Source organism: Thermobia domestica, unplaced genomic scaffold, assembly GCF_964235325.1.
Source record: "Thermobia domestica unplaced genomic scaffold, izTheDome1.hap1.1 HAP1_SCAFFOLD_99, whole genome shotgun sequence".
NCBI lineage: Eukaryota > Metazoa > Arthropoda > Insecta > Zygentoma > Lepismatidae > Thermobia > Thermobia domestica.
This window is the reverse complement of record NW_027655887.1, coordinates 248,950-263,014: the sequence shown is the minus strand read 5'-3', so window position 1 is coordinate 263,014 and position 14,065 is coordinate 248,950. Positions and strand designations below refer to the sequence as shown.

General features: G+C 38.7%; 1 protein-coding gene across 6 annotated transcripts in view; it reads right to left on the bottom strand.

Moving 5' to 3' along the window:
* Positions 1–1,826: 1,826 nt before the first annotated feature.
* LOC145676349 (uncharacterized) overlaps positions 1,827–14,065 on the bottom strand; it is a 39,774-nt gene continuing 27,535 nt past the window's right edge. For all 6 annotated transcript variants that reach the window (XM_081747201.1, XM_081747203.1, XM_081747200.1 and 3 more), the window contains 2 exons: positions 12,231–12,461; positions 1,827–2,574 (listed from right to left, as the gene is read on the bottom strand). In XM_081747201.1, the coding sequence (XP_081603327.1) occupies positions 2,461–2,574; positions 12,231–12,461 (345 nt within the window). In that variant the 3' untranslated portion in view covers positions 1,827–2,460. The remainder of the gene's footprint in view (positions 2,575–12,230; positions 12,462–14,065) is intronic.

Sequence of the window (14,065 nt, the reverse complement as noted above, 5' to 3'; positions counted from 1 at the left end):
AAGGGCATGATTGTGGGTGCCCGAGCAACAGGTGCTTTAATAAGCCAGACAGCAACAGCAACACTTGTCGGATGCGCCCGTTCTTTTGTAGTGAAGGTGTTCAAGGAGTGACAACAAAATGGGATAACGGCCTCCAAGAGAGGGAACTGTAGGGTCGTATCGAAGTCACATCGCGGGGCGAGCGTCGTATCAAACTGCTCGTGACAGCCAAACTAACCACCAGTGTCCGGGAATTACGTGATCAATACAATAGTGGATGCACAACACCTATATCCCAGTAACAGTGCGGCGTACACTGGCACGCATGAAGTTCTACAGCAAACGACCTACCCCTCACGACTAGTCACCGCCAACTTTGTCGAACTTGGGCCCAGGAGCAGGCTAGTTGGACCGCAGGTCATTGGAAAAGTGTGTATTGGTCTGATGAATCATGGTATGTGCTACACCACTCGGACAGACTCGTGCGTGTGTGGCGCCAACAGCACGACCTGTGGACCCGTCGTGAATGGAGTGTACTGTAAAGGCAGGAAGGATGCTTCTGTTGGCATGGACTGGGACTGTTGGTATGCATGGACCACAGTGTGACATCCGTTGTGTATCTGCAGGTGTTAGGGGATCACGTATACCCTACAATGCAACAATTGTATACCCTACGATACAAACAGAAAGTAATAGGAACAACGTCCCTCTTTCTTCTCCCTAGTAATAGTAATTTCTTTGTCATAACTTTAGAACAAATAAACCGAGTAAGCATAGTTCTGTGTATAAAAAAGGAACCGTACTTTGATAATTTTCTCCCCGAATATACTGGCAAGAGAACATGTAGAAGGTATGCACCTTAATTGGTTAATACAATAACTTTCTCCCCAAAGGTACAGGCAAGAGAATTTTTTTATGCATTCTGAAAACTGGATAAGAATAAGACTTCAAACAGCCAGTGAAACTACGAAAAAATTCGAAGACGAATTTCCATTTGTGAACATCGTTTATGATTCTCGCTTCAAGAGTTATACTCTAGATTTCTACATATATTGTCTAAAACAATAAATTAAAACTTTGAGTTCAGTAATTTATATTATTTGTTGGTTACGACAAAATAGCTAAAACAGCTTTACATCTTTCATTAACATGTTTACAGTGGTTCAATTTCGGTATCATGTTGACTTAAAGTCAACTTGTAGCTTGCACTCAAATAATTTTAAACAAAAATTTTCACAAAAGATTTTGAATAATTCAAAATGACATTAATGTTACCAAAGTAAATTATGGGTAAAACAAAGCATATATTTGATTCATCCACAAACAGCAAAACAGTGTCCAGCTCTCTTTCTCCCTTCTGTATTCCGATCCTTTCTCTTGCACTATTCATAACAAACCATGAATACGATGGAATAGGTACACTCATGTCCAAAATGATTGTTGCATATCTATAATTTGACAATGATTTCGGAGGGCACTTTTGATACTGATACCATGTGTATAATCAGGAAATGTATATTTGTGGTAAATTTCATAGGAAAAGAATTATAAACACGTAAATTAGAATGGGTAAAACAAAATGTTGCTAAATGGATAAGAAAGTTTTATTTTCGTTTTATTGTTCTTATTTACTGCTCTTTTGACATGAAATTTGCCACATTCATATCTTTGCCGATTATACACATACTATTATTATAAGAAATACCAGGCGAATTCGTTATCAAACTATATTCCTACAACAACATATTTATAGGCATGCGACAATAATTTTGGACATGAGTATACATAGTCCTACAAATAACTAAATATTGAATAGATACTGCATTATAAATATACAAGATAATGGCTATTTCAGTAACGCTGAATTTAATTGTTCATAGCATAATCAATCATAAATTATCATATACTACACATAAGTATTACATACACAAAAAAGATTCGACAACGTAGCTCCGAAACTTGTAGTCTGTGAATTTAATGTCATTTAAGAAACTCTCTACAAATCAAAACACTCAGACAAAAGAAGACACCAACGTACTTATTTCATCACGGTCAAATTTATCGGCAGAGGCAATAAAGGCAAGGATTCTGTGAGTTCTTCGATTAGAATGTGCTGCATTGTTTTACTTTGTTGTTTCTCCAGTATTACAATGTTCTTTTGTTAAGGAGTCCAGAACATATACATTTATGAATTAAAGTATCCCGAAGGTAAGAAAAAATTTCGTTGTGGGATGTTAATTTTAACGGTTGAGTGTAACTACTGCTAATTATAAATATGGAATGTGAGTGTGTGTGTTCATCTAAATTGTAAAGATAAGAGCATCATCAAAAAGTCACCTCTGCTTAATAAATATAGCCGTTTGTTTATATAAAGGAATGTAAAACAAATCACTTTCACTGACAAGATGTGCACCTTTGAAAACTTCTATTCCGTTTTAATATCCGCTGAAGCACTTGTGCGAGTTGCACTATTCACTATAATTATTTCAAACTTTCAATTTCCTTTAAGACATTTTCTCTAGCTTGGGCTTCATATTTTTCTCGAAATTCTTTGGTAGCGAAGATGTTCGGAATAAGCAGGAAACTTTGTAATACCTAAAACAGAGACAAGGAAAAAATTATTTGTTTTCTCAAACAATTTATCTTCTAATTCCAATATATATATAATTGATTTATATCTACTTAGGGGTATAAAATTTCAGTACATATATAATGTTTATTTTCAATCCTCCGTGGACGGCTTCTCAAAAGCTTAGCCAAAATAAACTCATCTACTTCTGATACATCTACATTTACAACCTCATGAATTATGTGTAAAAGTACGCATATACAAAAGGTTACATTTTTATAGTAACGAATTTGATCACTAGGTAGCAGTACATTTACGCAGCGGAGCTGTCATTGCGAGTAGTTTGAAAATGTGTGTTGACCTGCAAGGAATACAGCTGAACTTTCTGTGGCTGGTCACATGGCAGCTCTGAAAATTGCGACCATTTGGGAGAGATATACTTCTGCCCTTCTCGACATAGGTTGTAATTATAACATAAGCAATAAACAATGTGTGAAAAGGAGTTCCCATGTGTGAAAGAAAAGATCCAAAGCAGTGTTGAATTCCAACAAACCAGGCACCACCCTGCTGTTGCTGGAGCCTACAATAATGGCCATCGTACATATCGGAGGTCTAGGTATTCCCCTGATACTGAATAAAGTGTGAATTTTTTAGTGCGATGCGAAAAGCCGCACACTAAATGACAAATAGTGTGTAAAGGCAGTAAAACGTTCTCCTGCGACGATAAATGGCATAAGTACCTAAGATTTAAACTTGTAAAGAAGCAAAAAACTCAAGTTCAAATGCTGTCTTTCACATACAGTGAAGAGGAAGACGAAACAATCGAAACCTGCACAAGCATCAACTTACAGGCTACAGCTCGAAGTTTGTGGTTCCTCCGGATAAAGCACGGGTTTATCTGTTAGGATGTAATAAAAAGAATGCAATCTACTATGGTAAATGTGATTCCGTGAATCATTCCGACTATCTAAATGTTTGTTTCTTTGTCTACTGCTGCTATACTTCTAGATAGGTAAAGACAACAGAGGCAATTTAGATTATTTTTATGCATCTCCTAAAGAAGGTTTGAATATACTTTTTAAATATATTTTCCACTGCTTCCGTAACAAAGAGAAGAGTATTTAAGGAGTCCCTCAAGCTAGATATGTAAACTCCACATTGAAAATAAATGGACACGTAACCCAATGTTTCCAAAAATTCCGCTTCTAAGGGGTTAGGAATTTCTGAAATATTGTTTGAATGTCTGTTCCCTATACAAATACACATCGCTGAACCACTTGAAATGTCTTTTGGAACACAATAGCTACCTCGAACTGGCTTTTATCATGACACTAATTTAAATGCATCTCCTGGTGAAAGCTTAAAATTTTACACAAAAACTAGAGTATCTCAGAAGACACTCAAGTTAGCGAGACGAAACAATATGTAGTTAATTTTAATTTATATGTACTTGCTTTCCAGAATTGGATTTTGTTTATGATTTGGGCAATAATCGTATCATGCGTCTTGATTATCAAGAGACAATACTTTGAACATAATGGGCATTATTTGTTGCACTGATCTTATGCATATACCTAGTTTTGAAACAAAGATTCCTAATTCCATATTCGTTGCATGCTCTTTGACAAATGGTCTGATAAAACTACAATATATTACGTTATGAAGCAAAAATTGCAATTCCAGTAAGAAATAGGAAGCAGGCTACGATTTCTAAATAGTATTTTTATAGTTGTTTTGTAACAAAGTACTCATTGAAAACAATCTTTAGAAGTATTATCAATAGATTTAATAGTGTCCCTGGGTACAACGATTACTGCCACTTGGTACACACTGGGATAATTACCTCACCAGCAAAAATTACTCTGATATTCTTCTCCCTTGTGTGTGAAACTGTTAAAATGTACATGTAAAGCATAACAGCTGCACTCTGTACCAAATGAGTGAAATGCAATGTATTCTCCATAACAAAGGTTGGGAAATCATTTCAGAATAAAAGTGTAACAACTGCGCCCTCTACCAAATATATGAAATGAATGTATTTTCAAAGTTGCCATGTATGGTCATAACTAACTATGTATAGCGCTTGAACGCTACTCCTCTCAATATATTATGAAAGACGCTGCGCACTGCAAACTGAAATCAGAGGAGTCGCACATTTATTTTTAAGAGAAACTTATCCAATACAGAAGGATAGGTACGTACATTATGCAAATGAGCCCATCCTGTACCAGGTGAACACTAACAGTGTGCCATTTCTTTCTAATTCCCATGAACAAGGAAATACAGGGAACAAACTACTGTGTCTACTTCTCAACGAATGCTCCCTCTTTATTGATACATAGCTGGCATAGCTCCGTCCATTTTGTGTAGCATGTGGCACAGTCATCTTTGAGGGTGTTTCAAATACTGGAAAATACTACTACCCAGGGATGATCTGCTGGCAAAATGGCGTCCACGAAGAGAATCTTTGAGGTTGGGAACAACCAAAAGTCACTCTGGGCTAAATCTGGTGAACAGAGTGGGTGTGAGGGTTCAATACCATGGTCAGCCAAGAATGAGGTCACAACATTAGCACGGTGTAGTAGTCCACGTGGAGGATGAAATTCCCATTCCTGGTCATTTCTCAATCAATTCTGTCAAAAATTCTGTATCCAAAAGTGTAAGAAAATACTCGCCGTAATTGTATGACGTTTGGGAACAGGGTGGGACAATATCACTCCCTGAAAATTTCAGAAGATAGCTTACAGCACCTTCTCATTGGTTGCCATTGATGCATTTTTTTTTCTGGAGGGGGTGGGGTGAATCTGTGTGTTTCTACTGCATCGACTGTCTTTTTGTTAAGGGCTGAACAATGGAATTTGTGATTTATCCATTGTCATAACACTTTCCTTTAATCTGAAAAACTGCAGCACATGATCGAATCCTTACCTCTTTTTGATCGTCATTAAGCATTCGTGGAACCCAGCGAGAAGAAACTTTCCTTAGGCTCAGTTCGTTTCTAGTTCGCATTGTTAGTTCCAATGTCACAAATCTCCTGTATGGTGGCATATCTATCTTCCATGATGAAATTTTCAACATGAGCTATGTTAACGTTAGTTAATTCTATTTTTCGACGTCAAGACCTCTACTCATATTTCATACTCCTTCGCCCTGGTTTGAACTCACGCATTCACATCCTCAAATTGGCGACGAATATCGGCTGTACAACGTCCAGCTGCGGTGAGGGATTTCACTATTACCCGTTGCTCTTCAACCGAAAATCCCATGTCCCTAGGCAGTATCAGAAACACATCTCACTCATTCAGGCACTGATTAAGCTGCTGCCACCTACTAAACAAAACCTGCTCTGCTTAGAGACGAAGGATGGAGATCTCCGACGCCGCAGTTGCTTTCCAGAAATCATAAAAAGTGGACTTCAGAACAAAATGGTACGTCTTTAATGGTGAACCTCGTAATTATAAGAACACCTAAAATACTATGACACAAGAATGGGTCAGTCGATAACTTATTATCTACACAACAATGATAGGGAATTTATTTTTTCTTCAACTCTTTGAATTTTGCATTCTCAAAATTATTCTTTGGTTTGAACTGTGTGAACTTAATCAGTTTATTTATTTTTGGTAACAGCAAAACATGATGATGTAAGGAAAATGGAAACCGCTTATACGTTATTTACAAGCTTAAAATTTTAATCAAAATCAAGAAGCTTTACTTCTTTCTTGGACTTCTACTCAACAGTTTGTTTCTCTACGAAGTACTTTAACTGAAATTGTTTCGTATACGGAGATACGAACATTCGCACTTCTCACTGAGACAACCTATACCATTTTAAGTTTCTGATCTCCGTTGAGAGGATCCTTTGCCATTTAACATACGAACCATTCCCTGGCATTGTGTACAAAAACAAAAAACGTTTTATTTGATATCGTTAATTAAGTGCTGTGTATTATTAAACCAAACGAAAACGTACCCCTCTACTAATAATAACTTTCTATAAATCGTTTAATTAAGAACAGTAACTATCTATAAATTGAAACATATTTGACTTTTTTTTTTTGTTTTTTTTTTTTTAACAGAAAGATAAACAGCAAATTCTGAAGAGGTAGTTATAAAAGGAAAATTTCCAATAATTTTCCAGGAGGTAATGTGCCTAAAATGGAAGCCACATTTCCTCGCTGAACTGCTATGCTGATACGTTGTACCAGAAAAGTAGTAGCCTGCTTGTCACCAGTAAGGTGTGCAATACGTTGGCCTACTTCTTTGATGGAATTGAGCCCTTCGAGACCCCAAATGCCGCTCGATTCAATGGCTACGGGCATGAACATGTACCTATCGAGCAGATCTTTACATTTTCTTCTTTTCTCGCATTCTCTGTGGGCTGCAATAGCTCCTTCTCGAAATGAAGTGAGATTAGATGACGCGAAAGTGTCAGAGCAGGTGAAATCCCAGAGAAGAATCCTTCCCCTCTTCCATGGTACCAGCGTCATGCCATCTGGTCTTTTGCCATCAGATCTGTTACACCCCACAGGTTCACGAACAGATAGAACATCCGCCAATGTGCGTGCTCTCCAGATAATGACATTCACGTTCGAATGCCTCACATGTCTTCCGGAGCTACTTATACAAGACAGACCGTGTAGACCATTCTGCTTGACTGATGCACCACATTCAGAGCAGTTGTGTGATTCACAGATGTCTACTCCTAGACAAAGTGCAACTGCAATACGAAAACTTTCGTTTGGAAGGTGCAGTCCTAGGATGTGTGAAGGAAATGCCTGTAGCCAAGCACCTGAAATTGGTGATGAGGAGGCGAGAAGTCTAGCCTTATCCTCTTGACTGTCTGCTTCTTGTAATACCACTGACTGATATAATTTGATGATTGGCTTGTCCCAAATTGATTGCGAACTTCTGCCCGTTATTTCAGGAGGACTTAAACCAACTAGGTTAGACCAGTCAGATATGCAGTCTTGAACATCAGATTCTATGTGAGACTCATTCAGTTGGTTAAGGAGTATCTCAATGGTATGCCGGGAGCCTAGAACGACGCTAAAAATAAAGGATACGCCAAATCGACAGCCCGACGAATACCCAGACCTCCAGAATCAACTGGAAGGGAGGCCTGTATCCATGCGTTGCTATTTAGGTTACAGTTGAGTAACGATTCTCCCTAATAGTATTACAATCTATCAAGTTACAACTTTGTCATGACTCAGGATTCTTCCTAATTGATCGATTGCATTACAAGATCTTCAAAACTGTTGAAGTAGGAATTAAAAGTTTTGCAGAGACGTTCTCATTGAACTGCAGACTAAGGATAAGACGGAGTTAACGAATTGCGACCACTACGGAGGTAGATGGCTTGAACTTTTCGTTTCGACGTTCGTCAGTCTCAGAGTTGTTGGGTACGGAAACTCAAAATTTTGTACAAATGTTCTATTTGAACCTTAGATACAAAATAAGACGAACGCTTAGGAAATGCGGTTTTTAAAGGAGGAGCCTGAAATTACTTTTCACTGTTTATCCGACTTCCCAAACTTTAGACCAAGAAACTTGAGATGATCTAGGCTGAGGATAAGACGGAGTTCCAGGAAATGAGATCAATATGGAGATAAGGAGATCCCTGAAACTTTTCTTCTAAGTTTCCAAACCTCCGAAACCTGAAATTTTGTCGTAGGAACTTGAAATATTGTAAAAATGCTTGTTTGAACTTTACAGCTGGGGATAAGATAAGAAGAGTTTTTACGAAATGTGACCCTTGAAAGAAAAAAGGGAACTTGACCTTTATTCGCTGTTTGTCGGATCTGCAAAACCGTACAGTTGCCCTGTACACGCACTTTTTTGCGGTACGAGAGGCCTCCCGTAGACCGAACATCCAGTCTCTCGTTCGAAGGTAGTCGTCTGTTTACTTTGCGCACTTGAACATTGGCAATGCACAGTGACGCTTGCCGACAGGTCTTCTGTTCGACTTTCCACGTTCTATTACTTCGGTGCTGAAAAATTATCCTCACATGGTACTTGTTCGGCAAGTATTCGAGGACGCTGCAGGACCCACGCACACCCCATCCCACTAGAACTGTACTTTTCATACGTCATACCCTGTCAGTTTAAACCCTGTACGTTTGGACACATTCCCGGAAGTAGCAATTCGATGCAGGAAACTTTTCCAGTTATTTCTTACAGTCAGAATTCATGCTTTTAGACAGCGATTGTTGTTGGCCGGTGTCAATTTATGTGGCACCCAGGAGTTCAATCTTATATTCCTAATTTGTCCCCAATTACACAAACACGTTCCTGAGCTCACTTCAATATGATATTGGTTCGTACGCACGGGGCTGACTGTGCAATGCTGTGTCATCAGAACGAAATTTGATAAACCAACGGCGAATGTTATTAGCCATTTCCGGTCAATGAGTGATCAGTAGTGGTCAATGTTTCTTGTGGCTTGCTATTCAGAATGTCCCAGTTTGAAATTGTAAAAAACACCATTCGCAATTGGTGTTCTCCATGATGCAATTTCCTTGGACTCTGTTCAACAACGCACTGCCTCCTGGCACTACCTCACCCTGTTTGCAGGACGTTTATTGAGTTTGTGACGTTGGACGCGAGATTTTAGTGCATCCATGTGTTGTATTGCTGAGGTGAGTTTTCCATCAGATGTCAAAGTGGATATTTCAATTAGCAGTAACCTAATACATGTTTCTTATTCTCTGACTCAACTAGTCGTAAGCAGCATTGTAATAGACATTCTGCAGCGAAGTTCTGTAAAATTTCAGCGAGGTTTATTGTTGATGTTATTAATTTCCCATTTGGACATTAGGTGATTTAGAAAAGTAAGAATCTAGTATTAAATGTTGCGTGCTGATTTCCATCTAACTTACACATAAGTATCTTGATGGAATTTTCGAAGGGTACTACTTAGAAGTTTATCGATCATCTGAAAAATATTAGTGACTTTTCTAACAATCTGTCATTAGGTTTCACTTTTCTTCCCTAGAAACTGCAAACTGATGAGCGCCAGGCTGCATAAACAACTTCTAATGTTCTACATAATTTGTAATAGTTGTACCTGCGTGCTTAGTTTATGGTTTGTCATTGTGTTCTCTCGAAAGATACGGAAGACTGTTTTTGCAATCTAATGCTCGAATGTGACTTGGCGTAACTTGTGGCAGTGACTCGAATCTCAGCAATGCAATCTTGTGTGCTGGTATCACCGTGCTCGTAAATATCATTAAGAATAGAACGATTGAGCGACAGGGTATATTGATGTTTTTTCCGATGCTAAGTATTCGTCGAGCAATGCAATGCAATATATCGAGCAATGCAACTCAATAAAATTCACCATTTTAAAACGACAGCTTTCATATATGCGTAAAACCATGATGGGTCTAATTCTTGCAAGCAAGAAATAGGCCTATGAACTACCTTCAGGCATACATCAGATAATTTGACAGGTTGTCTGTTGTTTCTGGGCTCAATCGAACAGTCCAAGGGATTCAAGTCGTGTCTCTCCCAATAGTGAGGTCTTTGGAAAGCCTATCAGCAAGAATGGAGTAAAATAAATATGACTGTACTTCACTGCATTCTGTAACAACGGGAGCTGGTGTTTCAAGTGATTTTCCATTCTTATAACCGCTGTCGTTAGTGGCGGTATGGATTTTCCTCATATAATGGTGTCTGAAAGAGCTTTCATTGATCACAAACAACCATTCATATTTGCTCAAAAAATCAGTTGTTTAATTTAGTAGTACTTGCTAGAAGGAAGGATGTATAATTCCGTAACACGTTGTAAGTCAAAATTACAAAAAAGTCGCTCGCTTATGGTGAACATAAGAAGGGTTATATTTTACTACTATGTAACGCTTCACAGGAAGCAAGCAGTAATTCCAAATGCTTACTATGAACAGTGCCTACTTCGGGCTGACTATACCTCTACTAATTACTTCTTGGTCAGAGCATTATTTAAGTTATATCACGTAAGATATTACAATGAAACGTTAAGTTCTAACAAAGATGTCACTGATAATTAATATTAGAGAATCGGATTGAAATTCATTCAGTTACAAGACTGGTGAAAAAAAAAATCACATGCCATGTTTGGTGTGTTTCATAATCAAAGCATTAATAGTTAACAATATGTGAGATCACAAATATATACAGATACTTATCAATTTGATGGAAACACCTGAAATTGGCAATGGTTGCTGGTAGTATGCTAGGGTAAACACCATATTTTGTGAGAGGCAATAGAACGGCAATATGCAGTGAACTGAGCACACTATGATAATGTCTAATTGGCAATCACTGTGACTCCCAGAGGCGCTCGATTATGTAGTGCGAGGGTGGCGAAAGAGGCAAGTATGTTGAATGTGTCGCGAGGAACAGTGTCCAAGGTGATGTTGGTCTACTAAACTCACAGCAAAATGTCATCGGCGAAGAGAAACAATGGTTAGAAGAAAACCTTCAGGGACAATTCCGTCGAGCATTAAAGCAGATTGTCACTCAGAGCCGTCGCCGTGCCGCAGGTGACGGAGAAACTAAAGTAGCACCTCCCACGGTCTGTGACGATAATCACAGTTCGCCCCGAATTACATAACATGGACATACGGGGTCGGGTTGCAAAGGTAAAACCGCTGATAAACGACCATTACGCTTTAGTCAATGATGCCGCAAACATGCAATATGTATTGCTGATACAGTCGGATGAGTCAACGTTCACCTTATTTCAAAAAATGAAATGAAATCTTACGTTTTACGTCCCACGCTTTTGCCGGCTAGGCTAAAGAAGACAGTGATGGGAAATGAATGGAATGGTGTAATGAAAGTGGAAAGGGAAAACCCCGAGAAAACCCACGCACACGGTGTTTGTCCACCACAAAGTTAACTTGGCACGAGCTGAGATCGAACCAAGAACCCCATGCATCAGAGGTGAACGCTCTACCACTGACCCATCGCAGCCCCTGATACTTTATTTCAAACCACGGGCCATCTTTATATGTGACAGACGCCCAAAGAAGCGTATATCCACACTGTCCCTGTCCAACCGTGAAAAATGGCGATGGCCCTGTGATGCTGTGGACCGCAATAACCTGGTTTTCACTGATGCTGTGGGTCCTCTGTTGACGCTTACTGGTAGTATTACTAGCCGTGATAATGTCGACATTTTAGAAGCCTACGTGCATCCAATGGGTCAGATGCTGTTTCCAGGATGATAATGCGTCCATTCACACAGCTGCAGTTTTTGCTGAGTGCTTTGAGGAACATCAGGATGAAGTTGAACACTTCCCCTGGTCGGTCCAGTTCCTCGACCTACGCATAACTGAAGATCTTTGCTCCGTTAGGAGATACAAATTTCCGCCTTCATCCCCTCTCACGGAACTGAGTGATGCACTGCACACGGAATGGTGTACTGTTCTATACCATTCATGATCTCTATAACTTTACTCCACACCGCATCAGAGTTTTTCTCTGAGGGCAAAAGGAGGTCCAGCGTTAAATTAATCTGGTAAATTGCACTTATTTTCAAGTGTTCCCACTAAATTTATAAGTAGCTGCTGTCGAACCCCTTATGTTCGATTACACAAACACTGTGGTTAGGGGGCTTTCAGTTAGAGGTGGTACGTGGCCAGCACATTAGCTCCCAATTACGTTATTTTGTATATTTACACATAAGTCTGCTTACCTTCACTCTTAAACTCCTATAGATATTATCGGCAAGGAAGTCATATTCTTCTCTTATCCTTTGTGAATACTGATGGTAATCTTCAGACGATGTTCCTAGAATTGCCATATCGATATCCAAAAAGTAATGTATGTCTTCACTCCCGTACACGTCACTAGATTTGTGCTCTTCAGTGCAATGTGCACCTGCAGATTCAATTAGTGAAACCACTTCTTTATGTAGATCAGATTCCTAGTGAGGAAAAACAAATCAGTAGCCAGTAATAAAATAATAATAATATAATAACCTGCAAATATTTGACGAAAATACAATGTCAGGTTTGATTCATGGGAGGGGGGTAGAGAGAGAGAGAGAGAGCAATCATTATTAGAGCTAGGAATTTTAGGTGCGAATTTTTTGTTTTAAAAAAGTGCAACATTTGGGGGAGGGGAGTGTAAATTTGAAATGTAAACATTCACGAAAACAATACCAAAGATGATTACATCATATATAAGGACTCAAAATTCACTAATGTATTAAAAAGTTGTAACGAACCTTAAGCCAGAATGGGCAGAATTATACTTTTTTTATGAAAAAAGTTTTTAATATTAAGAAAGTCTCATTTCCTCAAAAAGGGAACAGTATCCGGCGAACAGTGTTATTTTAGAAGAAACAGAGTTATTCGTGGAATAAACAAAGCTAAAATCATCACAGAATTCAAGGATGTTCACTAACCGAGAACTTTCTCTTGGTGAAAAGCGTAAACAGAACCTAGTAAATACGGAAATAGGATCGTATAAAAATTAAGGTTTAGAAAGTTTACTTGTTCATTCAATTCAGTGAAGCACTGTTGGACCACGAAGTTACTACGCTCCACCCATGTTGTAGTGGATATCCGACGAGTTCAAGCAGCGCAGTCGGCTAGACCTTCAAGTCCACGACGAAGTCACACTACAGAATAACTCCCAAGAAGTACGATGAAATTTTGTTGTCTGATTCCAGTCCCAGAGGAGTAAGGTCCCAAAGACGGGCACGACTAGCTGCAAACCCAGGACACTCGAATCCAGAGCCTAGCAGCGATCTGCACTTTAGCAACAACACGGATACGTCACAGCGAAGAAGTGAGATGCTTTCCCCAAGATTCGATCCCAGGAACTCAACTAGCAACATCAAGTCAAACCAGTTAATTAGTGCGTCGCTGATGTGATATTAAGTATTGATGCCTGCTTAATTCTCGAAGTCTGCGGTCTGCTGGTTCACCTATGTAAGTAAGTAAAACCACAGATTCATGTTCTCTAAGGTTTCATACTTGAGGAAAAGGAAAGTCAAGAACTCGTTTTTTTTTTTTTTTTTTTCACACATATAGCCTTGCATTGGAATGTATATTTAAATTACTTCATTAAGTTCTGAAATTAGCCTTCAGCTATTAGAATCTTAAACCCCACCAACCTAGCCTGATCCTTCAGGTCAACGAGCAGATTGTTAATTAGCTAAATTTATTATTACTTTCATAATTTCCCGGTCTCCCAGATTCATTATCTGATTAATTCATTAGAGACACGATTTTTTTATGACACGCGAAAAGTATCAGTTTTGTATGAAAATGTTGTGTACCTAAAATATATATTCTTTCATTATTTGGTTAGGTCATAAAACGCTCGCGATTAAAAGCGAAATTCTCTCGAATTAGCGAAATTTGCAACAAGTCTCGATATTACACGAAATTTACGCAAAAATGACAATTTTTCGATTTATTCATTATCATTATTTCTCCCTTCTGCATACTTCGCCGTGAGTAAACGTTACTAGTTCGTCATTTGTCTACCACAATGAAATACGGGACTGTCGGATATCTA